Below are 27,054 nucleotides of genomic sequence, written 5' to 3'. Positions count from 1 at the left end.
ATTACTCAGATAGTTAAAATTTAAAATATAAAATTATGGATGGTTGAATTATATTTAATAATTTTTCATATATCTAGAATTTTTGTTTTTAAATATAAAATAATATGGAAGGTATATATTTAATAATTCTTCATATCTGAGTCAACCATTAAAATAAAGGGTTTCTAATTTTTTTATTTTTATTTTTATTTGTGTTATAAATTCTTTACTTTACAAATTGCACAGAAGTATTTTTGAATTATAAGTTTTGATTATTTTTTTTTTCCTTGAAAATTTGTTTGGTTGATAATGATGGTGGTGGTGGTGGTTAACGTCCATTAAGATCAAATTGGTCTATTGGACCTATAATTTTCTTAGTTTTTAATTGTATGGCTCCTCGTTTTTATTGGTAAGATTGGTGTTGTAGCTTTCTTCTTTTTCTCTACGGTCTTCCAACTTCCTTTATCTTGCATCTCCTTCGTCTCTTCTGGTTCTTGGGACATTGGTGTTTTAGCTTCGCGATTTGTTGTGTTCGTCCTTTTGAAGATAGTGGGAGAAGAAGTTTGGTCCAAGAGATCTGCTTTGCTGTCAAATAAAGATTTATTTTGTGCGGTATTCAAATCCTCATCATAACTATTGATGTTTGACGGGGTGTCAAGTTGGGCGGGGCTTTCCCCATGCGTGTTTTGAGAGTTGTTTCTTTCTTGCCCGATTTCTTGTGATTCAGAGTTTTCTCCGGAGTATTCTTCTTTGATGACAGTGTAGTGTTCTTTTTGTGCTCCTTCCCACCATGTAAACAAAATGGTAAACATCAACCATATTATTTTTTTTAATCAAAATTTTAAAATGCCTTATATTTTTAGTTTTTGTTGTATTTAATTATTTTGTATCTTTGAATCTTTATTTAATTTTTTTGCATTTTAAAATTTATATTAAATTTCAATTGATAGAATGATACAATTATAAAATTGTCATATATACTATCAAATAACATATTACATCATATAAAATAACAAATTACATCATATAAAAATTAAACTATCAAATAATAAATAATACATTTCATTTTGAGAAATATAGAAATTATTAAAAAATGTAATAGTTAGCTAAATTATTATTTTACAGTACTTAAATTACATAACTTTTAATCTATTGGTTCTTTGAAATACCCATTTTTCTCCGAGAAAGATTTTAATCGTATTTATTTTCAAAGTCTTTGATATAATGGTTAGTTAAATTATAATTTTATATTGTTATAATGGTTAGTTAAATTATAATTTTATATTGTTTAAATGACATTTTTAATATCAGTTTTGACAAATACTTTATTCATTTTGAAATGCCATAAGGTAATTAATGCAAATGTAATTTTTTTAATATTTTTTACAATAAATTAGAATTTAGTTATGTAAGTCATGGTCAAATTGTCACTAGTGAATTTTGGGTAAAATGAAATAAAAACTAATTGAAATATCTTTAAATTATTATGCATTCAAAAACACATTATTAAAAAAATATATATCATAATTTTGTTAAAAATTATATCACCTAAAATTAATAATGTGATTGTGTCTTTACTACATAAAACATTAGGAAGTCAATATTTTCTTAATTTATTAGTTCATTTATTGTGTTTGATAAAAGTATCTACTTGAGCGTTCGTTTCACTTGTGTATAACATATATTTTTTTGTTCATATTTAGTATATTCATATATATTTGTGATGTTTATCTTGAGCATATTCATATGTATTTGTACAAATGTAATATTGTGTAAAAATAGAATATGATAAGAGGTTATATATATGTATATGTTAGTAGTTTTAGTTAGCAGATTTCCAATGCAAGATAACAATAATTTTTTTACTATTTTGGTAGAAATATTTTCTGGTTTGGAAGTATGGTTCTAGAATTTTGGCTTCAACTTTGGATATCAATTTTTTTTTTTTCACTTTTGGTAGAAACATTTTTTAGTTTGGAAGTATGGTTCTAGAATTTTGGTTTCAACGTTCAAGTACTATGTCTCACGTCATTAACAGTATTTTATGTCTACTAAAGGACACTTTATTCATTCATTCATGTATGTCTTATTTGTTTATTACTCTAATTTAAGGATACTTAAACTAAGCAAGAATATCTACAAAGTAACCCTTGTTCAAATACAATATTTAGTTCATATATTTCAAAATTCAATAATTAAACTAAACGGCAGAGAAACGCTAGCTATACGACCTTGTTACAAATGCTACAATTACCTGCTAAACACACACTTAATATATAACACATTTTAAAAGATAATCAAATTAATAAAAAGATGTTTGGTATTCGTCATTATTATGATATTTTTATCTTATGCTTAGTTGTTATCATAATATTTTATGTTAGTAATATAATTAGTATTAAATTTATTAACTATATCACAACATATCACAACTTATGCCTAATCATTATTATGATATTCTTATCTTATGCCGAGTTGTTATCATGATATTTTATGTTAGTGATATAATTATTATTATAGGAATTAAAGTGTGTTTCCTTCCTGGCAACCTGCAAGGATTATTGGGATTCTGTTAATATTAACAAATAGGAAATATTATATGTTGTATAGCTTTAATTTTTAATTATATCATAAATTTTTTAGATGGTATTAAAATATATATATTTTTATCAAAATTTTCAAATAATTTATGTTTAGAATAGTAAATTAGAATTCAGTAATTTATAAAATCAAAATTTCTTTTTTTAAAACAATAAATTTATTTATATATTTAAAAACATTTTAAATAACCATCAAATTTAAAAAATAATACATTTAATAATTAAATTACACGTAGCTATCTTAAAATAATATATACGAATAAAATTAACCTAACCAATTTTATTAATATAAAAATAAAATATTTTAAAAGAATATCATCAAAATAACTAACCTAACAATATTTTAAAGATATCACATCCTTCGACCAATATTTCAAACATATCACACCATGAAATAAAATTTTCTAAATATAAAAAAAAAATCTCAATCACCAACCCTCTTGCATAGTCTACGCACCACATTCATTATTCGGTAAAAGGGATATAACGTAGTTAAAATATCACCATCACTATCCCTCTCCCATAGTTTGCGGTTTTACTTCTTACTAATAGCTTGCACGCTATATTCATTGCGATTTTACTTTTTACGAATAGCTTGCACTCTATATTCATTATTGCGTAGAAAGGTGAAACAAAAGCTTATCCATTCAAGAGCTTTTGAGGGCAAGGTCATATACTCATAATTAAATTTGAAAATATATGTTAAGAGTTTTTTAGGTAGTGAATTTATTTATGTATAAAAGTGAATTTTAAATGATAATAAATCATAATTTTATTAAAAATAAAAATATTATTTCATTGGGAAAAATATTTTTTTATTAACAAATTATTCATATTTTTTTAAAATTTTATAAAATAGGTTATATTAATGTTTAATATTTTTATTTTTATTTTTATTAAATTTGTTGAAATTTCTATTTAAGATATTTTATAAATATGGTGAAATAACAAAATTACAATTTCACTAAGAATATTTTAATGTAAAAATTAAGAATGTCAATTTCAATGGGATTTGAAGGAGGCTAATAAAAATTCCTCCCTACCAACTAAGTTACACCACTTGATACCATATCAATGTTTTTTAAATATATAAATGAATCTAGTATCTTGAGAAACTTTTGGGACATTCAAATTGTGGATATTACACAGTGTAAACTTAAGAGTCCAATAAATCCCTACTAATTTTTTTAATAAAATTGATCGGAAAATATACCTGAGAAAGAAAAAAAAAAAAAAAAAAACCTTTTTTTTTTTGTCTATCAGAACATTCCATTTATATTACCATAAGGAAAACAATTACATTCAGAGTTTCATTAGCCGGTCCTGCCTCATTCCAGCTAAATTTGTTGGCTAGGAGAGTTGGAATATGAGGCAAAAGATTTAGCAATTTACATCTTATTTCAAGAGGGCTACGAAGCCATATTAGCCAAAAAAATGACAAAATAAGCAAACAACCTGTCAAAGGCATATGAAGGTGGCAGACACGGATGGTGCATGTTTTCCGCAACTAACTGACCTTGTTGCTCATGCATATGGTAGTCAATGTGCTCCATGCGAGCCTCTAGCTCTTGCAAGCGTTCATTTGTTCGTCGTTGGCTTCTGCAAACATTCTTCAATTGTTCCAGAATTTTGGATTGAGAGATTTGAATGTCATTACAGTACGCCACCATTTCATTTTGATCCTTGTATCTATGATCATGGAGGATATCCAGGTTGGCCTGGATCCCTCGTAATTGAGCAACAATAGATTCCATGGAGGGGTCCTAAACCACACGCCTGAGAAAAAGAGTGGGGCTATGTGCTATCTCTCTTCTCTGTCCAGACTGGTTGAGCATTCCTCACTAGAGGATGAGGCTCCGCCCACACGATCGACTGGATAACCATGGTGTCACCCTCTTTGTGGGGTCTTCCTCTTTGACGCGACATAATTGCATGGAAAGGGAATTCCTAGGATGGAATAAGATCCCCGACTAACTGACTCGCCGAATCTCCTCTACCCAACAATATCCAAATTTCACACCATAAGACAACACAACGTTAGAGAGTCGATTTTCCTAAGCCAATGCACCAGGACTAGACTCCCCCAAGCTTCCTAACGCTACAAGGGTGGACCAACCCTAAGAGTGGAAGCAGACCCCCAATATTAACACTGCAAAATTTGTAGAACAACACTAAGACCCTCCGAGACCACTGGAATCCAACCCAACTAGATGACAAGACCTCGTGAACATGAAGACACACTCCCAGTTGCACCTAAGAACATGGCTAAGCTCAAACCTGAGACGAATTGGGGCCTTAAACACAAAGGGAGGGTGCAATTAACCCCAAATCCGCAGATGAAGACCCAAATTACTCTTCACAAGGGCTCGGGCCACTTGTCTAAGAACGAAAACAAACTCGCTCCCCCAAGACCCCACAGACACAATGAAACAATCCCAACCTTCCAGCCTTTGATGACAACTAAATTGAACGAGCAATGCCTCCTTCTCACAAGAAGAATAACCACAACAAGACTATGAGAAAGAGAATTAAAGACCATTAACAATTACCAGCATGAGGGGAAGCACATTACCCACATTCGTAGACCTAAGTGGCACCACCAACTCTTCAAGAAGGAAACTGACAGAAGGAGGAGTAACCACTCGAAATAAAGCTTGCCACCCTTCGAAGCAAAATCGCCAGACACAAACTCTCTCGGGTCCCAAATGAAAACTTGAACACAATACCACACACGGGGTCAACTTCGTCGATTAATTCCTCACCTCCATGGCCTTTCAGCTTTTTCCTGAACAACAAATGTAATCGTCACCAACTTGCGCAACGTCCCTTCTCATCACCCACCACAACCTAACACTAGCATTCCTCATAACATATTGCTTAACATAACATTCTCTATAAGCATCATTTGTAGCATGGGGTATAAGTGGCTACATAGGATATAAGTGGATAGGGGTGGGGATCCCAAAGCCCCCTCATCCAAGATACAATAACCTATCGAAGTAAGTAAAAAAAAAAAAAAACTTTTAATTAGATTAAATATTGAATTAATAAAAGAATCAAAATGATTAAATTAATAATATTAATTTTTAAATTCATGATTTTAATAAACTACTCGAAAAATAAATAAATAATATATATATATATATATAAAATATCTTTTTTGAAAATGCTCTATGATAATATATTTAATATTAATAATAAAATTTATTTTCCAATAATTATAATTACTACGCTGAATCGATTACATTTAAAACTACTCGAAAAATAAATAAATAAATATATATATATAAAATACCTTTTTTGAAAATGCTCTATGATAATATATTTAATATTAATAATAAGATTTATTTTCCAATAATTATAATTACTACGCTGAATCGATTACATTTAAAACTACTCGAAAAATAAATAAATATATATATATATATATATAATACCTTTTTTGAAAATGCTCTATGATAATATATTTAATATTAATAATAATATTTATTTTCCAATAATTATAATTACTACGCTGAATCGATTTCTAAATGTAATGGTTATTAATAGGGGAATAAAATCTGGACCTCGAACTTGAAAAAGCGGTTATTCCATAAGAACACCGATTAATAAAAGCACCTTTATAAATATAAGTGTCTTGTCATCGCTCAGCCCGCCCCTTTTCCTGTGGAAATATCATCCATCCCTTGCCTTTCTGCCAGGAAACACTATCATTTCCTATTATGGAACTATAGGAACATGTTATGAACAGAGGCAACTGTAGCTACTCATGTTTTACTGTTTTGCTAGTTGTCAACTGATTTGATGGAATACAAGTTTAGTTTATTAATTAGTCTCCGCTGGTTGTAGTAAAACAGTTGACAACACAAGGAAAATGACTCCCGCCGTGAACGCCCTCTGTCAAAGCCTCCTCTAAACACCATACTCTCACATTCGATTCCGCTCCGCAGTTTTCCTGCAATCGACGACATACTGGCTGTAGCCGCTGTGTAATAAGAGCCTTTTGAAGATCCGCCCTTAGATATTCAGATTTCAGCCAAAAATGGCTCTGAGCAGCGCTGCGGCTGATACGGATGGATCGGTTCATTCAACTTTTGCTTCAAGATATGTTCAGGAATCCTTGCCTCGGTACGTCTTCCTTCCTTCCTTCACCCCCATTCTACTGCTTTGCTTTTTCCAAGGATCGTTTTAATTCCACTAGCAAATAATGGGTGCATTCAGGATCTTTGCCATCTGTCTAGTCTGGTTTGAATGTGTGTGTTCTCAGGTTTCGAATGCCGGATAGGTCCATTCCCAAAGATGCCGCTTATCAAATCATCAGTGACGAGCTGATGCTGGATGGGAACCCCAGGCTCAATCTTGCCTCTTTCGTGACTACATGGATGGAACCTGAATGTGATAAGCTCATCATGCAGGCCATCAACAAGAACTATGTTGACATGGACGAGTATCCTGTCACCACAGAATTGCAGGCAATGGCAGTCCTTGTGATAAACTTCTGCTTTTATTATTTCTAGGTCTGAAATCCGCTCGCAGATCTGTTTTGATCATTTAGGCCCTCGAAATTTTCTGAAAGGTTTGAGTGCTTTCCTTTTTTTTTTGGTTTGGAAAAGAATCGATGCGTGAACATTATAGCCAATCTGTTTAATGCCCCACTCGGCCATGGAGAGGAAGCTGTTGGCGTGGGCACGGTTGGATCTTCAGAGGCGATCATGTTGGCAGGCCTTGCATTCAAACGGAAATGGCAGAACAAGCGCAAGGCAGAGGGGAAGCCATGTGACAAGCCAAACATTGTTACTGGTGCAAATGTGCAGGTAATATCAAGTAACAAATTACATCAAAACCAAATCCATTAAAACCAGTTTTTGTTGTAACTAGGAAAGAAGTGAGGTGGGCGTTAGCACTGGTAATTTGAATATCAGAACCCAGACTGAAAGGGACTTATTTGTAATATGAAGGTTGTGAAGCTTAAGATTACGTGTCTATAAAGTCCATCAGAATCATCATCCCACCTGAGTGGTAGATTGTATGCAAATGTCATTTCAGCGAAATATTTTGCACAAACTTGGTGAAAAAATTGTTCCAAATCTGCATTTCTTGCTTTTGTGTTGCAGGTTTGTTGGGAGAAATTTGCTCGATATTTTGAAGTAGAGCTGAAAGAAGTTAAACTGAAAGAGGGCTACTATGTGATGGATCCCGTCAAAGCTGTTGAGATGGTTGACGAGAACACTATTTGTGTGGCAGCCATCTTGGGTTCTACTTACAATGGCGAGTTCGAAAATGTCAAGCTGTTGAACGATCTCCTCCTGCAAAAAAACAAGGAAACAGGGTGAGCCATCAGATCTCCTTCGATTTACCTGCTCATTGAATAGGACTGACCAGGCTGAAAATTGTGATTGTGGTCATGACCGTTGATTGCGCCCGATGGTTGCAGGTGGGACACACCCATACATGTGGACGCGGCCAGCGGCGGATTTATTGCACCGTTCCTCTATCCTGATTTGGAATGGGATTTTCGGCTTCCGTTGGTGAAGAGCATAAACGTGAGCGGGCATAAGTATGGACTCGTCTATGCCGGAATCGGATGGGTTATCTGGAGAGCAAAGCACGACCTCCCAGAAGATCTTATCTTTCACATCAACTATTTGGGGGCCGATCAGCCCACCTTCACCCTCAACTTCTCCAAAGGTTAAATCAAATTTTCTTAGTTGATGATCACTGTATTTCATTTCAATTTATTAGGTCAATGGGATATTTGGATGTTTCCCTCGGACAAAACATCTTTGAATTAAAGTCATGACCTTGTACCCTGCAGGGGCCAGCCAAATCATTGCTCAATATTACCAGCTCATACGTCTGGGGTTCGAGGTTTGTTCTTGCCCATCAAACTTTTATTAGCTGTAATACCTGTGGAAATACTCTGTGATGGGTTTTGAAATGTTTGTTTGTCTGGGCAGGGCTATCGAAATATCATGTGTAACTGCGCAGCAAACGCGAAGACTCTGGCTGATGGTTTGCTGAGGACGGGGCGGTTCAACATATTGTCGAAAGAGGTGGGAGTCCCTCTGGTGGCGTTCTCGCTCAAGGACAGTAACAGGCACGATGAATATGAGATTTCTGACCACTTGAGAAGGTTCGGGTGGATCGTGCCCGCCTACACCATGGCTCCTGACGCGCAGCACATCGCCCTTCTGCGTGTGGTGGTTCGCGAAGATTTCAACCGGTGTCTTGCAGAACGACTGGTTCGTGACATAGAGAAGGTGTTGCAAGAACTTGACGCGCTTCCTCCGAAGTTAGTGAGGGAAGTGACGGTCTCTCTGGCAGAAAGCCATCCTGAACTCAAAGAAAAAGACAGTGACACCGCGAAGTTGAAGTCGTCAGATGTGTTTCATGAGATCCTGAACTCTCAAAAAGCAGTAAAAGCATGGAAGAAATTTGTTGCACAGAAGCCTAATCGTATTTGCTGAAAATCCTACACCGATTATTATCTTTCATTTTAATTCCTGTGCCCCAGTGTGGGTTTTTTTGAAATTTAAACTTCGTAAATTTTGGGGAGTACATAATCCTTGTCGAATTATAATGGTGTCGCGGATGTCTGTACGTAGTTTTTTATCCTTTCAGAATTTTATGGCCTTTTTTATTCATAAAATAATGTGTAGAGTTGACGGAATGTATGTGCCACATATTAAACAAGCACAAGTTGATGGATGTATATGAAAATACTTACTTGTATAAGATTATGAATGGAAGAATACAATAACCTTTCACTTTGGTGTGATTACATAAACCAAACATAAAAATTAAAAGTCAGTAGTTTAAACCTATCAAAACAACCAAATTTATAAACATTATTCTCTCTGTAAATGTCCCTCCTACATTTTTCAGGAGTATGGCTCTTGGTGGTGGTCAGCACATCATGGATGGTCCCTGGAGCATGCCTATGATGGTATTTCCACTACAAAACTTGAAGCTTTACATTTTTTATTTCAATGTACACAACAGCTATTAGAACCTTCATGTGCCAACCACGAGAGAATATAATAGATTATATTTTAACAATATGAACTAAACATTTAAGAATTGAATACCCCACTAAACCTCTCCCAAAAAGAAAAGCTTAAACAAAGGATTTTCGTTTCATATCATTAGGTTTCGTAGGCCTAAAGCTATAAACTCAACAAAATAATGTTTTCGCAGACCTAAACCTATAAGCTCAACAAAATTGATAGATTATATTTGCTTCTTTTGTCGATACCCCATTTTGAGGAGCATGTATCTCTGTGATTTTTTAATACATTAACAGTGTGAAATGTGGAATTAATTTATTATGAAGAGTGGCACGAAGTTTATTTCGATTACTATCGTTATAAGTTTTAGTTGTATATTTTTATCTCATAAATTTGGAAAATTTAAGTTTTAGTTGTATATTTTTATCTCATAAATTTGGAAAATTTAAACCTTAATCTTTTGACACATAACACTTTGTTAATTTACAATTTAACTACACCCAAAAATTATTGAAAAAATTATTATATATATATATATATATAATATTTTATTATTAAATTAAATTAAACATTATTATATATAACTAAAATGCATAACTTTTATATAAAGTAAGTAAATTGATTAAAAAAAATTAATATTTTTAATAAAATATAAATATAAATTCAAATGTTAAAATTATATAATTAAATATTACTTATATAAAATATATTATATTATATTTATCTTTTAATTTTATATTTTGATAGGAAAAATTAGTACAACATTTATATATAAAAATGTAACTTTGTTTTTAAAGCAATTTTTTTATTGACATCTCACTTTTGTATAAGTATGTCTTACTATTTTTTCATATTGTTCAATTTATGTATATAAATGTTATACTAATTTGTTTTATTATTTTTTTTTTTATCAAAATTTGATAGGCGCCATATCTAATAAAGTAAAATAGAAAAATAATAATAATTTAGAAAATAAGAAGATGAAAAATAGTTTCTATAATTCAAATTATGATATTGAGTCAAAATATTGATTGAGACCCAAATCTTTGATACAAATATGTTTTTTTTTTTGGTAATGTAAAGATTCTATCCATGGAATTCAAGAGTGAACATCAAAATAGAATGAATTCCATCATTGTCTACCACTAGGGAAACCATCCTACAACCAAAAAATTAATTTTAACAATGTCCAAATGAAAAGTTTGCCGATGTTTATCCAAAATATACAAAAAAATCCATACTAGTGTAATGAACTTGTGGGGATATTCTTAAACTAAAAATGTGAAGACATAGAAATGGAAATCAAAAGGGGGAACACAATAGAAACTATTATCAAAGCTTATCAAATTTAGAGGCTTCCACAAGGATGAGCTCCTTGTTACTTCTTGGTGAGAATCTTGGGTCAGGGGGGATGCCTAAATGAGTCTCTATTCATTCGAGCCTCTGGTCTGTAGAACTTATTTTCAACTGCATCTCATCCAACATTAATAAAATTTCCTCTTTGGCTTTGTTCCTATCAACCAATACACATCCCAATATCAATTTCAAGTGATAATATATGTTGATGATGTACACATAGTGGTTATAGTATCCCTTGGTGTGGCCCATATCTAGGACCCAATCTGCCACCTCATCCCACACTTCCAAATCAGCTAAATAGTGGCACTCATTAGCAAATTCTCACTCCAACTGTGTTATCTCCTCTTGGACTTGTTGAGGGGTGTGTTATTTATATCATGCTATAAAGATCTTTGTCCAATGATGTGAAAGAGAACCTTCATTCTCTCAATAATACATCCAACTATGTTATCTCCTCCTGGACTTGTTGAGGGGTGTGTTATTTATATCATGCTATAAAGATCTTTGTCCAATGATGTGAAAGAGAACCTTCATTCTCTCAATAATACATTGCACTACATTAAACTCAAGCTCATTAACACGGCATGATGACCTAAGAAATGCAATTGCTTTCCTTCCTAGAGGAGGAGCAACACTAAGAAAGTGGGTATAGGGAAGGGGAAGAATGAAGGTTGTGCATAAAAGGAAGGAGCCAAAAGGTGATGGCTAGAAGAGAGGGAGAAACTATCATTGAGGCCCAAGAGAGTAAGTGTTGGAAGAAAGAAATCAGGGAAAAGGATAGTCAAAGGGACAAATAAGCTAGGAAGTCTAGAATAACAATGAAATGGAAACATCATGATGGGCTAGCAACATCAGCTTAGAGATCAAAGAAATATGGAGCAAAAAACTTATAAAAACAAGAGATATAAATGAAACCTAACTCGATACCTAAAGCAGGATAGAGTAAATCGCTACTGTGAATGGCCATAAATCCTAACATGATCTCTCCTACAGGTTGCAGGGTGGTGGCACTGTGCGAAATGATAGTCCATGATGTCCCAAAATTACGAATGCACATGAGGGAGAATAACCAAATTGAAATGTCTGATGGCTAAGGACTAGAATGCATTTCCTCCCAGGGTACATTAAATCTCTGTTCAAAGTTGAGCATTAAACTATATTGGGAATGATTAACCATAGAAATTGAAGAGTATTTGAGTTGCATTTGACGCCATATAGGAAAATTAAAGAGCATTAATGTCTTTTAGGGGACACATTGCCTTGCCCACCCTCCTTATTTCCTAATGGGATGGTGACAATGTGCCCCAATCCTATCCCTTTTCAAATACTCCATCTGGTGCCTCTATACAAACATGATATTACATAAAACTTAGTGACCATTTGAGAGATTATAGTCCTAATTAGAAAGATTGAAATTTCCATTAAATCATTAGAATTATATAAATTACACATGCTACTTTCAAATGCAAACATGTTATTTATGTTGAGGAATGTAACTAGTGTCGGTATTCATAATTGTATTTTTCAAAAGAAAAGAAAAATATTATCTTTATTAAAGAAAGATTGACTTATTAAAGAATGGGTTTCATGCTTGGGTCAATGGTCAATAGGTGAAAGCACCCATTGTGTTCTCTAGGGTTTATATGTTGAGTCAAGTTCATATTCATGATGTAAAAGACCCTTCATGGGCATCTTTAGTCAAAAAAGAAAAAATATTTCTATGTCAAAAAGGGACTCCTCCACCAAGTCAGCCCTCCTATACATGTCGGTCTATCTCTGCAATATATACTGTTATAAAACCAGCTCAAGAAAAGATAGAAAAGATAGATCAACGCCTTAGAATTTAGCCTCTTCGAGGAGGCAACCTCCTTTACATTACATAAATGAACAATTCTTGGATGATAGAAATGAAAAGACCTCATTTCTATATATAAGAGTCTAAGGGGTCATAATATAATCAGAGCCGACATAACAATAATAATGTAAGGGCATAATAATAACAATAGTGGGCTTCTATGGGGCACAATAGTAACAATATGGACACTACATGGTTACATCAATATAATAATGGGGTTGTACTAATAACAATAAGGGGTTACACTAGTAGCATAGGGGCCTAACATGCCCCTCTCCTTCAAAAAGTGTTGTCCTCAACGCTTGAGTAGTTCTTGATGCTTCTGTATAAAATTCTTGTCCTCCCATGTGGAATCTTCAGTGGGTAAGTTCTTCCACTTGATGAGATACTTTGAAATTGATCGATTTCGTAGCTGTCGGGTTCTTGTTTCTGTGACTGCTCCAGGTTCCAATATGATTTTTCCTTCCTCTTCAAGTTCTCGCAATATTGTTTGAATTGGGATCTTCTGCAACTTTTGAATAAGTGGCCACACTTCTTCATCCTTCTTCCATTCATCCCTTGCTTCATTTATCCAATCTGGTTGGATATTAGAAATAGCATAAAACAACGCTTCCACAACCTCATCCTTTCTTCAGAGTGCATCTGTAACAAAATTTTGCTTCCCTTTTCTATAGATGATGTCAAACTCATAACCTAATATATTTGTGACCCGTTTTTTCTGTTCGTCTATAGATAATATTTGTTCTAAAAATTATTTAAGACTATCATGATCCATTTTTACCTTGAAGTGTCTTCCCATTCGGTAAGGTCGCCATTTCTTAAGTGCATGTAGTATTTCCAACATTTCCTTCTCATAAATAGCTTACTTGAGATGTAGCAGTAAAAATACCCAATCACCTACGTCAAAACATTTTTCACTACAATGTTGATCTACCTGTTGTTTCATTCGATTTTGCACCAAAGTGGCGTTATCCTTTAAAAGTTGGAGAACTTGTTGTTGATGCTTGATGTGATCTTTCACTGCTTGAACCTTTTTCTTCTTGATATGTCCTTCTATATTAAGAGTTTGAGGAGTGGTAATTTCTTCCAATTCTTTACAAGATATGGTCAGATTCATTTCTTGATGCTCGATGTGATCTTTCACTTCTTGAACATTTTTCTTCTTGATATGTCCTTCTATCTTGATAATTTGAGGAGTGGTAATTCCAACCAATGCATTACAAGATATGGTTGGATTCATTTCTTCTTTCTCGATGTGATCTTTCACTTCTTGAACATTTATCTTCTTGATATGTCCTTCTATCTTGAGAGTTTGAGGAGTGGTAATTATTGCCAATGCTTTACAAGATATGATCGGATTCATTTCTTCTTTCTCCGGGGTTAGTTCATGGTGTATATACTCTTCTTTTGATGTTTCTTGATCCTTTTCTTCCTCCTCTTCATAATCTATGTAAAATAATTTCTTCTCAGCACACTTATGACCTTTAGTGCATTTGCTATCACAATTGTAACAAAACCCTTTTTCTCTTTTTTCTTCCAATTGTTGTGGTGTCACCCTTGTAGGTTGTGGAAGGCAAGGAGAAACAACACTTCCATCTTTATAGTTGTGAGGGGTAGACTTCCTTGTTGCCATAATTTTACTTTCCACTATGTCACAAAGCCCTTCTAATCTTTCCAATTGTTGTGGTGTTTCTATAAAGAAGGTGTTGCTCTTTGTATCCTCATAATGTGCTATCATTTCCTCTGTGAGAATTGACCACATAACAAGTTGTTTACGAGAACAAAGACCTTTATACCATAAAAATTGATCCGGTTCTAAATATGAAGATGCAATACATACCTTTTGTAATAGTGGTACACCATATAGATCAAAATATTGCTCCATCTGAAGTATCTAATTTACCGGATCCTTGCCATCAAACTTCCTCATCTTGCTTTTTCTTGATTTTAGGAGCTCGATCTTGAAACGACTGTAACTCTACACTTTCAGATCTTTAAGTTATGAAATTACTACCTATAGTAGCCCTCTACGTCCTCTTTCCAATGCCACCAGTCTGATCCAAATTGGATTCTCCAAGGAAGAGTTATGCCAAATCTCCCACAGTGACCTAATTATAGACTATTTCAGTAGAGCGAACTTGCAAGACATGCCACGAGTCACTGTTTCGACCTTTGGCTCTAAAAAATATATACAAGAAACTACAGTCCGTCCTCTTTCGATACATTCTTACGAAGTTTCAATCCGATGCTCAGAGAAAAAGTTATGATGATTTTCCCCAGGTCACCTGTTTGGAATGTAATTCAGGAGTATGCAAAAAGACCAACTTCCTCAGATCATATCTCTTCAAATATAGTGCAGGAAGCTCATAAATTCGGACCCAAGGTTCAGTGCGATTTCGTCTCAAATGGGTTTTTTGTTTATTTTCTGAAATGTCACAAAAAAAAGTTATAGTGAAAATGCCACGATCTCCTATTTGGAGCAACGAAACCCTAGAATCCAAAGCTCTGATACCAAAATGTTATGAAACCAGCTCAAGAAAAGATAGAAAAGATAGATCAATGCCTTAGAATTTAGCCTCTTCGAGGGGGAAACCTCCTTTAAATTACATAAATGAAAAATTCTTGGATGATACAAATGAAAAGACCTCCTTTCCATATATAGGAGTCTAAGGGGTCATAATATAATCAGAGCCGACATAACAATAATAATGTAAGGGCACAATAATAACAATAGTGGGCTTCTATGGGGCACAATAGTAACACTATGGGCACTACATGGTTACATCAATATAATAAGGGGGTTGTACTAATAACAATAAGGGGTTACACTAGTAGCATAGGGGCCTAACATATACTCAAACAACTTGACCTGTTGAGAGATAGTCATCCATACTCAATCGATCTGCAATTTGGCTTAAGAAAGGTAATGTGAAGACCTAGGAAGAAAAGAGAGTCAAGTCAAGTGAAAAAGAAGGGAAGTTTGTCACGCTATGGGGAAAAAAAATATTGATGTCACATTTATGATCTTGAAGTTGATTATAGGGGAAAAGAATAAGAGATTGAGTTGCAGAAGCTGCAGGGAAGAAGAAGACAAGGATCTAGATGACTACTTGTGTTAAGGGCTAACTTGGTGGTTGGAGTGAGTCTATATCTTTGGTCAAAGGTCAGGAATGTCGTGATCTGATATAAATCTACTAGTAGAAGATTTTGACTGGGTTTTCCCCTAAGAGAGGGTTTTTGCCTTGGATGAGCACCTATATCTTGTGTTCTCTTGTTGTCTTTGAAGTTTTGGCAATTGTCTTAATGATAATAATGCAATAAAAAAGAAGAAGAAGAATTAACTAATCATAAGAGATTGTCAAGTAAAAGAGAAATCAAATTAATAATGTTGTCATTGATTTTTCAACAACTTATAAATATAAATATGAAATATTTATCATCCTTATCCACATTAATTCATCTTAATATTTTAAAGCATGGATAATAAATAATTATGCCATTCATATTTGGCTTATTTTGTTAATATTGATGGACAAAATGAGGTCCATATCCATAGACCATAAGTCTTAAAAGAAAAGTGCATAAGTTCTTAGCTTTTGGTCCTCAATCATAACTTAGGCCAAGAGGCCCATTTGTATTATTCCCTAAACCAAAAATTTAGGTCCATGTCCCTCTCATTAAACAAACATTACTTTAGTAGGACATATGCTAGTCTCTTAGTCCTTGCACATGATGTGTGATCTCTAACAACATTGGTTGGGCCCTAATTCCATGGCATCTATGATTAAACTATGCCTTGCAACATAAGGCCCTTCAATGATGCCTTAATATATTGAAATAAGGTCCATTTCCCTTTAGTAAACTAAAGATAATATTTTCATGATTTGTGTATCGGTCAAAGGCCCTGTGTATGGTATATTAGCCTCAAAAGCAATGGTTGGCATGAAAATACCAATATTTTGGCCACACCATGTCTTAGGCCATAAGACCTATCTATATTGTGACAATACCTTGAAATAAGTCCCATGCATATTTTTGGCCAACAATTCATATTGCAAGGCCTTTGTTGTATTCTAGGGTATTATGCTTAGGCAATGAACTCTAACAACATTAGTTTCATTATAATTTTATAGTTTATGGAATCACATCCTTCCTTCTCAAAACCAATAAAATCAAACATGTATCCTGCTTGTAGGCCTATGTAATGTTATGGAACCTCATGCATGGCACAAGATCCAGACTTATGAAGGAATGAAATAGAATACAAATATAAACATAAACACAGAGATGCAACAAGAATAAAACTTAATTTCATTAATATCAAAGAACTGAAATATGCTTACATACAAAATGGAAATAAACTAGCTCGGGCAATGGTAGTTTATCTTTGAGAAGAGATGTGGCGGCTACATGCCTATGAACCGTGTTACAATGAGGATCAATGGCCTTTTTATTATTGAACAACAAAGGCAAACCCTAAACAACCAAAACCCTAACCCTAGGAGATGATACACCAAGAGTTTCTAAGCCCTGTTAGGGTTAGTTTGGCACGTATGAAACCTCGTTAGAAATATCTCTTTGAGTGATAAAAGATTTGTGGCAAGCCATTGCCTATGGCTACGCCCCTACTATGGACCTAAAAAAAATGTCGTTTAGGTGTCAAAACAACTCCGAAAGTTCAAGACCTGAAAAACTGCTAAAAATAGTAAATGCTGCTATAATCAAGGAAATTGACAAAACTGACTCAAGGTCTAGGTGGAATAGGTGAGTGGCCACCAATATCCACCTAAATTAGTCCTCCCCCCTTAGGAAACAATGGTCCCCATTGCGTGCAAATTCTCCTGGAGGTTAGGAAATTCCTGTTGACCCTGGTCCCTGGTGAGCCACTTGCCATAGTGAAGGACTTAGCCAGCTTTGACAACTCGATACATCTGGATCCTATATTGGTGGGTGTTATTGATTTGTGTGTCCATGATTCTATCTGTTGTGGACTATTCAGTACAACTTGGGTTAACATCTTTTGGTGTTCGTTATACAATATTTTGTCACACTCCCAGTCTCGTATCTTGAAGTGTCACAATTTGTGTCGTCAATGTCACAAGTGTCGCAAAGTGATGAAAATTGTCGCAAACATTGTATTCACCATGAAACATGTTTGTGCTAATCAAATAAATATCCCTGAAGAAAAGGAGGAAAACTTGCCTTGGAAGAATTATGAAGAACTTGTCAAAAAACCTTGTTTGCAAGCACATCACATTTCCTATCACTAATGTCCTGTGCTAGTAACTTATCACATTACACATGTTTAGTGCTGCCAATGCAAATTTCATCAGGAAAAACTGCATTGATCCTCTTAAGGAAAATTTTCCCAAAATGAAGGAGAAGCTTCCCTTACTAGAAGTTCGAGAATGACGATGTGGTTTTAGGTAGATGAAGATTAGAATGGTACCTCCCATTCCTATCCCTAGATCCTACTCCTATGGATCTCTCCCTTGAGATGTGGAACTCCTCCCCTTTTTCATGGATCCTCAACTCCCTCTCCTTCCCTATAAATGAATTTCCCACCATCCACTAAGGGTTGGTTGTTGGTTGGTGGGTTGCCATCCTAAGAGCTGAATTATGCCCAGTTGTTGCCCATTTGCAAAGGAGAAAGGTGTTTGAAGGCTAAGTCTTGGACTTGGAATCTCACTTGAAGGAAGCTTCCAACATGAAGGCTTCATTGGTTGTAATGCTCCCTTTTCATCTATTTATAATACAATATATGTTTTCTTTCCATAAATGCTTCAATTATTGTCCATTTATTGTAATACTCCTTGATTTGTTACATAATTTGTATTAGAAAGTGTTATGCTTTGCATGGGTTTGTTGTCTTTGCTTGATCCTTCTTCCAGGAACTCATCTATAATAGTAAACAGGAGATTGTGAGCTTGGAAGCAAAGGAATCAAGGTCGACATCAAGAATATTAACATTAGAGGGAGGTAGGAGATCTATCCTCCTTTGCATTTTCTTTTTATGAATTAGTAAAGATTACATGTAATTGACCTCGTTTGTTGCTAGATCCTCCCATAGGACTAGATGGATCATTTCTGTGTGTAGAAAGGATTGCCTACACAACAAAATAACGACTCCACTAGGGGTCTCTTTTGATAAGTTTGGCCAAACTCTTAGTGATATGTAACTTTGATTGATTATGGATCTGCAGTTTGAGTGGTATGTTTTTTAGAGTGTTGAATGTGGATCTCTGTTCAATTTTTTTATTATTTTTTCCTAATCTTTTTTTTCCCAGCGCTTTTTTTTTTGAAAAATAGAGCACTGTCAATGCGGGTTTTGCTGATTACAGTTGCACTTAAGACCCTGTCTTCCACTATCTTTCCGCTCTGGTCCAAAAAATTGATATTTTTTAGGGTTTTTGATGGAAGATCTGGAATGTCTTGATCTCTAAATCTTTTCTCCTACTCTGTTTGCATATAATTTTGACTTATTGTTGTTAAATTCTTAATGGTTTTCAAGAGTCCATTACATGTTGAAGTAGTGAAAATGAACTTTGGTTGAATATTTAGTTATTTGGGTAAATCGAATCTACTATTTTGTTGCTTGCATGTGTTGAGGGAATTACTGATTTGCTGTCTGATAAGCATTTATAGTCGTTTTGAAAACCAGAAAAGAAATTGCATTTGCATTTGTTAAGACTTCATCTCAAAGCTGATCATTACTTCTGGAAATTACATTAGATTAGATTGCACTAGAAATTTGTTTTTGAGATTGCTATTGAGCATAGATTACATTTCTTGGCGTTGAATGATGATAAGTGCATCCTATTCATTTAAAAAAAAAAAGAACAAAAAAAATTCATGTAGGTGAACTTTAGTGAATTAAAATTCATTTACTTTTTTGTTGTTGCATTGGAATTGTGAAATTTTAGGATCTAGTTAGGAAGCCCTTGTTGGATGCATATTTCATTGTTGCATCAATGTTGCACTTCTTCCCTACACTAGATAGCTTTCATCGAAAATGAAAAGAGTCATTTTTTCATATTATTTGCATCGTAGGTGTGTTCAGGTGATATCGATTTTGAGCTTTCAAACCGAAACATAATTCAAGTTCAAATTTAAAATTCATCTCAACTAACCTAAGGAGCATTTGGAACATTAATATAATCATCTAGAGGTCTAGGCTAGAGGCATGTTCTGACACTGTTAAACGTAGGAGCTATCATTGTTTGCTAGTGTTGCATCCCAGACGTGAAATCCCGTTCTACATACGTAAGTGTATATGATCGTTCTCCACATACCTTTGGGTATATCAGATGATGCTCCATGCATGAAAAGTATATGAGAACGATCTCATCAAACGGTTACGCATTAGACAACACTACTACAGACTACACTCCCACGTATCGTTGAGTATATTTTGGGAGTCCCCTATAGGTTGTTATCCATCCATAGGTAACCGAGTCTGCCGCCTTGTATACTGTGATACACCAAACACAACATTTGGGGAGATTGGATTTCGTATGTTAAGTCCTTGGTTCACTAAGGTGTATATTTTAGTTCACGGTTGCCTGGTAAACCCTTTTTCCTAGTTACACCTTTCTTTTGTTTGTGTCTTTAATTTGTAAAATCAATTAATTGACCATAGAACAACATCCTTCTTGTGGAAATACTCCATATTAGATATTAGGTTGAGACTAATGATAATATTTCTTGAGTCCACCAATCAAGGAAACCCCTCAAATGGGAATCCTGGTCCTTTTCCTTGTTTTGGAAATATTGGTGCTCCTTATATGGCAACGTTGTCCCTTCCCAGATTTTCCATTGGTTTGATAGTTTTGTTATTTTCGACCCCTATGGTTCTGAATGTCCAAACTGCTTCTCAACCAGGTTCTCCTCCACCTGATGATCCGAATGGAAAATGGCATCAACCCATGGTATTCATCCACCCATGGAATTTACCCATGGTATTGTAAGTGGCATCCATTCATGGTATTTATCCACCCATGGTATTGTAAGTGACATCCACCCATGGTATTGTGACATCCACCCATGGTATTCATTCACCCATGGAATTGACATGTGGTATTGTGACATCCACCCATGGTATTTATTCACCCATGGAATTGGCTCGTGGTATTGTAACTGAAAAATACTATAAGTAACAAGTCACATGTTATAAAAGGACAGTTTGTCCACCACAATGTAGCTTTTACAGTTATTCTCCGTTTTAATTAAAAAAATTCTTTGTGGTTTTGTTTATTGGGCACTCTCCTCTTTTTCTTCTGGCAATTCAAGTTTTCAGATCTTTGGGGTCCCTCCCACGAAGATCCATTTCAATTTTTTAGATCTTGGGGGCCTCCCCGCAAGATCCAGATCAGTGGTATCAGAGCAGGTTACGATTCCATAGGAATGAGGGTTTCATGCATATTTTAGTTTCAAATTTTTGCAGCAATATTCAACAAAATTCAGGCATGCGCTGCGACCTCCATAGAGCACTTTCTTGGGCCAAGCAAGAAGAATTTTTCTTTTTTCATTTTTTTGCAGGATTTTTTTTGGGCGGCGAGTTTGTAGATCAGATCTGAAACATTTGGTGCAATATTTACAAAAAAAAGAACATATCTGGATGCCTTATGAAAAAATATCAAAATTCAAAAAAAACATCTGCCAAATCAGAGTCTGGATGAGGGAGATATTACTGATTTAAAATCAGCTATGTTGTAGAATTTTTTTTCTAACGACAACTAGTGGACGATGACTCTCCTATCATTTTTTGAAGTTTTTGTGCAGAATTTCAGAAAAAGGATTATAGATCTGATCTCCTCTTGAAAAATCACCCAATTTAAAAAAAAAATGGGTCGAATCAGAGTTCGGATGTGGGAGATATTGCTCATTTAAAATCAACTATTTTTTTAGAACTTTTGTGACAGCAGAAAAAATTGTAGCGTGAATCGGAGATTCTATTGTGTCCAGATAAGGATTTCCAACACATGGGAAGATGCAAAATGGTCCTTCTGCTTCCAAAAACATGTTATAATAGATATTCTAAGTTATATTGACTGAGTCATGTCTATTTTAATTCTGGAGCAACATTCGGAGCAGGTTCCCATTGGAGACATGCCCTCCCACCCCACTTTAGTAGGCACTTGCTTCACATTCATCAATTTTAGCATAACAGCATTTAGCTTGGGTTATTTGGATAAGTGCTGTCCCACCCCAGGCTATGTAGGCACCTGCTACTTCATCAACAACCAACATCATGGTTATGGGTCAACTACACAAAATCCTTGTCGTCGAAGTCCATTTGCTAGGCCACACACTGTTAGTATCACAGTTGGTCATAAGCATTATAGGGTATCTCTATCCTCGGATCTTCGTTTGTCATGGTTATCGGTCATCCACAAATCCACACTTCATCGAAGTCCATTTGCTAGGCCACACACTGTCAATATCACAGTTGGTCAGAAGCATTGCAGGGTATCTCTATCCTCGGATCTTCGTTCATCATGGTTATGGGTCATCCACAAACCCACATTTCATCGAAGTCCATTTGCTAGGCCGCACATTGTCAATATCACAGTTGGTCATAAGCATTACAGGGTATCTCTATCATTAGATCTTCGTTCATCATGGTTATGGGTTAACCACATAAAACCCTTCTCTTCAGTGGCTCTTCATATTCAACAAAGGCTTCGCAAGAGGGAACTTCATGCAATGGGGACCATTGCTTCTTAAGGAGGGAGGAATGATCCAAATGGAAAATGGCATCAACCCATGGTATTACTCCACCCATGGAATTTACCCATGGTATTGTAAGTGGCATCCATTCATGGTATTTATCCACCCATGGTATTGTAAGTGACATCCACCCATGGTATTTTCCCATGGTATTGTGACATCCACCCATGGTATTCATTCACCCATGGAATTGACCTGTGGTATTGTGACATCCACCCATGGTATTCATTCACCCATGGAATTGACCTGTGGTATTGTAACTGAAAAATACTATAAGTAACAAGTCGCATTTTGTAAAAGGATAGTTTGTCCACCACAATGTAGCTTTTACAGTTATTCTCCATTTTAATTAAAAAAATTCTTTGTGGTTTTGTTTATTGGGCACTCTCCTCTTTTTATTCTGGCAATTCAAGCTTTTAGATCTTGGGGGTCTCTCTCCCCAAGATCCATTTCAATTTTTTAGATCTTGGGGGCCTACCCCCAAGATCCAAATCACCTGAACAATATCGACCTCTAGTTGATCTTAAAGTTGACTCTTTGCCTTCTTCGCTTGTTTTCTCTTCTTCCTCTTCATTTGGTGAAAGCCTACAAGTTAGTAACCAGGCGGATAAGAAGAAGAAGAAAAGGAAGATTAAGAAGAAGAAAAATAAGCAAGGGGACAACCAAGAAGCCATTTGTTGGGCATGGAATCCCCCCAAGGCATGTTTTGGGGCTTAAAGCCCATGTTTTGACTGAATCTTGTTGTAAAAGCTCCGGGAATTGCAAGCACGGGGCACAAAAGTATAATAGAGTCACAGGGTTGTCCACCTTAGTTTTTGTAATGTAATGTCTATTGGATAGACCTACCCATGGTTCGCGGACCATGGGATTGTATAAATAGAGTGAGGCTCTAAGTGTAGAAGAAGACGAGAGGAATATAATAGAATCAAGAGAAGTCTAAGTGATTGAGTTAAAGTGTAAAGAGTGTCTGTGGGTCGTAGAGCAGAAGAAGGCTTTGCAGCTGAGTGCGCAGAGGGCTAGTAGCCCGCAGCTGTGTGTGCAGACCCCTGCAGTTGAGTGCGTAGGGTAGGTCGAGTCTGTAACCGTTGGAAAATCAATAAAGAGAAGTTTTCCTATAATTATGTGTATCTTTTCCGGGGTTAGTGCATGAGTGGATATAATTTGCAAGTATACTATTTATTTACTACACGAACTTGTATGAATGTTTTGTGTTGCTAATTATAACTTGAGATATTCAAGTAGGCAAAGGTGATTAATTAATACTAAAAGATAAGATCTCAGGTAATAGTGCAGAGCATGGCACAACCCCTAGTTATGGCTGCGCGAAGGCAGGGTACCAGGCTGCAAGGAACAAAAGGTGTACGAAGCAATCTGCGTGTAGGAACAGACAAAGGACCAATCGAACTTCTCAAACATCTCAAGGGTGTGGAAACCTGGTTCTAGCACCCTCCCATACTACTTCAGGTGAGACCTTAGTCCGTGCTCCATGGACTGTTGCCGAAAGGGCTAGTAGTATAGGGATTTGTTTGGCTAATTAACTTCGAACCTGGGTCAGGCCCCAACAAGCCAACAAATGGTTCCATTGTCGGGACCAGGATCTACATAGAGATGTCTGATGTCGTATCACTGGAATCCGACAAAGAAAGGAATTGAAGAGTGGTTGGATAGAAAGATTCATGAGTTCGCGGCGCAGGAAAATAGGAATCTGTGACTATCAAAGGAAGAGTGGTTAGATTGCTACTTGTATATGGATATCCATGAAATTTTCTTTGCATCCTTCCCTACTGAGTTGTATGAGTGGATCGCGAAGCTAGCAGATAGCCAAGGAAGGTGTAAACTTGACAAACCTATTGTGTGGACTCCAGAATTGGTGCACAGACTGGAAGCATCGGAAGATAAGATCGCACATGCTGTTGATCACTGGCTCGATTGAATCATAGGAGGATTCATCACCGAATTCGTGGTAGATACTTCAATCATCTATAGTGAGGCAGAATGACGTTTCCTCAAGGGACCATGAGGTGAGTACGTTAAATCTTTGAACACTTGGATTAAGATGCTACTGTCTGAAAAATGGGTTATGCAAATAAATTGATGTTTGGGGCTACGCGGAGTGGGAAAATCTACAGAAACAAAGGAAGCACTAGCCCCTTGATTTCACCTCTGCGAGGGGGCGAAGAAGAGCTTCTGAAGGTTTCACCAAGAAGTGAGATCAATCTGATAAGGTAGATAATTCCGTGCATACCACCCCTGCCCGCACCACCACCAGTTTCACCATCTTCACCCCCGACTTCACCCATACCACCTCCACCACCACCGCGAAGCAGTATGGCCAATGCAATAAAGCTACCAGTGTTCAAGGGAGTAGGGAATGAAGATCCAAACCAATTTTGGTTCGTGATAAAAGCTTTATGGGAATCACAGGGTGTCACGAATGACAATATAAAGAAGGCAACGTTGGTCAGCGCTCTGCAGGATCGCGCGCTGACCTGGTACATTAAGCATTCCAATGACAATCTGAATGTGAGGATAACGGATATCCAAGCTGTGCTAAACAAAGAATTTAGCAGGCCAAAATCAGAGGCACAATCGATCATTAGATTCAAGGAAATCACAATGCTACTAGGTGAAACCTTGTGGGAGTTGGATCAAAGACCGAAGTGCACAATTTGCGAAGCGAACATGACATTAATAGATGGGCAACATCATGAATGGTTTGTAGCATCATTAACGTGGCATCTACGGAACACCCTATTGGAGCAAAGGATAAACACTCAAGCTGAGGCGTTGGAGGTTGCGATGAGATTACACGAGACTCCGATACAAGATCCTAACTTGGGAGTTTAGCAGATTCACGCGCAACTAAAAAACTTGAGCCTGGAGATGCAGAATTTGAAACAAGACAGGACAACCTGCCCAGAGATGCGCGATGAGGTATGGTGCGTAAAATGCAAGGGCCAGGGGCACGACAAGGACCACTGCCCAGTGTTCACAAATTACCTTGCGGGAGGAGGACAAATGCCACTAAGACCGGAGGCACAAGCAGGACCAACCATGGCGCTTGCATTGTGGTGCACGATTTGTCATATAGGAGGAAAGCATGCTACAGATAACTACCATCTATTATAGAAGTATATGTAGAATTCCCAGTAGTTGTTCTGTAATTTCTGCAGATCAGTAGGACATGATGAGCGCACCTGTAGAAGTTATGAACTGATGATGGATTGAATTCCTACCTACAGAGCTCAGGCTGAAACACAGAACCTCGATCAAAACACAGGAATGGCGCGTACCAGATTTCAAGGGCACAGATGAGGCCGAGGTGGAGGGGGACCAGGAAGAGGTCGCGGATAGCTGATATGTTACAATTGCAGAGGGCCAGGGCATCATTCCCGCGATTGTATGAATCCAACATGACCATCATGCTTGTATTGTAAATTGTTGGATCATGAGATAGAGTACTGTCCAACACTGATAGCGAGGTTGCGCGATAAAGGAGCACTCCAACCTCCCCCGACTCAGAACCTGAAAATGATGAGGTTTGAGCCGCATGAGGAAGACCCTAATGTAAATATCGTGCTCCAGAGTGGTATTATGATAGGGGATGAAAAAGGAAAGCAGCCTGAAGAAAGTACCTGGGTTTGCAAGGCTCCAACAAAAGAACCAGAATTTGATTTGGAGCACGCTAAGGAGACCTTCATGGAAGCTAAGAGGAGCTTCGCTGATGCCTCCACTTCAGGAAGTAAAGACAGACTGGAGCCGGAAATGGACCTGTCGATGCTCACTATGTTTTTGGAGACATGCATGAAGCTACTGCGTGACAGCAAGGCTGTAAAGGGGTTGGAAGAACCCATAACTAGATGCGTTGGGACTGTGCTAGGAGAACTGCGTGTAGTCCAGAAGCTCGGGAAGCACATGACTTGAACAGGAAGGGAGATGAGATTGACTATGCAGATCGGGGAATATGAGATGGACCAAGTGATTCTGGACCTACGATCGGACGTGAACATCCTGCCAAAGCAGACATGGGAGCGCATGGGCAGGTCTGTGCTGCAATTGTTTCCTATCCAACTGCGAATGGCGAACCAGAAAAAGATCCTACATATGGGGAGATTGCAGGGAATCACAGTAGACATCAAAGGAGCAAGCGTGCTAGCATATTTCGAAATGATAGAGATTGTTGATGACAACAATCCCTACCCCATGCTATTGGGAATAGATTGGGTCACTGATATGAAGGGAGTAATAAATCTAAAGAAGCACAAGATGATCTTTGAGAAAAAGTCACTACACCTAGTGGTACCTTTAGACCCTATAGAAGGATCACGCTACACAGAGCCAGTGCATGACTACAATAGCGATGATGATCTGGATTGCATCTACAAGATAACCGCGCGGGAGAAAGATTGGATAAATCCAACCACGAATGGCCGAATCTCTTGGGAGCGTGAAAGCTCCTGCACATCAGATTCTGACGAGGAGATAGAACAATGGCAGAACTAGTTACATGAGGTAACCACACTCA

At 36.3% G+C, this 27,054-nt stretch overlaps 1 protein-coding gene across 1 annotated transcript; it reads left to right on the top strand.

The window, feature by feature from the left end:
- The first annotated feature begins 6,469 nt into the window (after nt 1–6,469).
- On the top strand, nt 6,470–9,267 carry LOC149234178 (glutamate decarboxylase-like). Its single transcript, XM_089461117.1, has 7 exons — nt 6,470–6,707; nt 6,847–7,051; nt 7,193–7,393; nt 7,694–7,908; nt 8,014–8,267; nt 8,395–8,447; nt 8,537–9,267. Exons 1-7 carry the CDS (start codon nt 6,622–6,624, stop codon nt 9,044–9,046), a joined length of 1,524 nt encoding a protein of 507 aa, XP_089317243.1. The 5' UTR covers nt 6,470–6,621; the 3' UTR covers nt 9,047–9,267.
- The last annotated feature ends 17,787 nt before the right edge of the window (nt 9,268–27,054 follow it).

Source organism: Pinus tabuliformis, chromosome 8 (genome assembly GCF_031772625.1).
Source record: "Pinus tabuliformis cultivar Carrire ecotype Pingquan chromosome 8, CPIR1, whole genome shotgun sequence".
NCBI lineage: Eukaryota > Viridiplantae > Streptophyta > Pinopsida > Pinales > Pinaceae > Pinus > Pinus tabuliformis.
The sequence above is the reverse complement of the archived record's forward strand: the minus strand, read 5'-3'. Positions and strand labels throughout refer to the sequence as shown.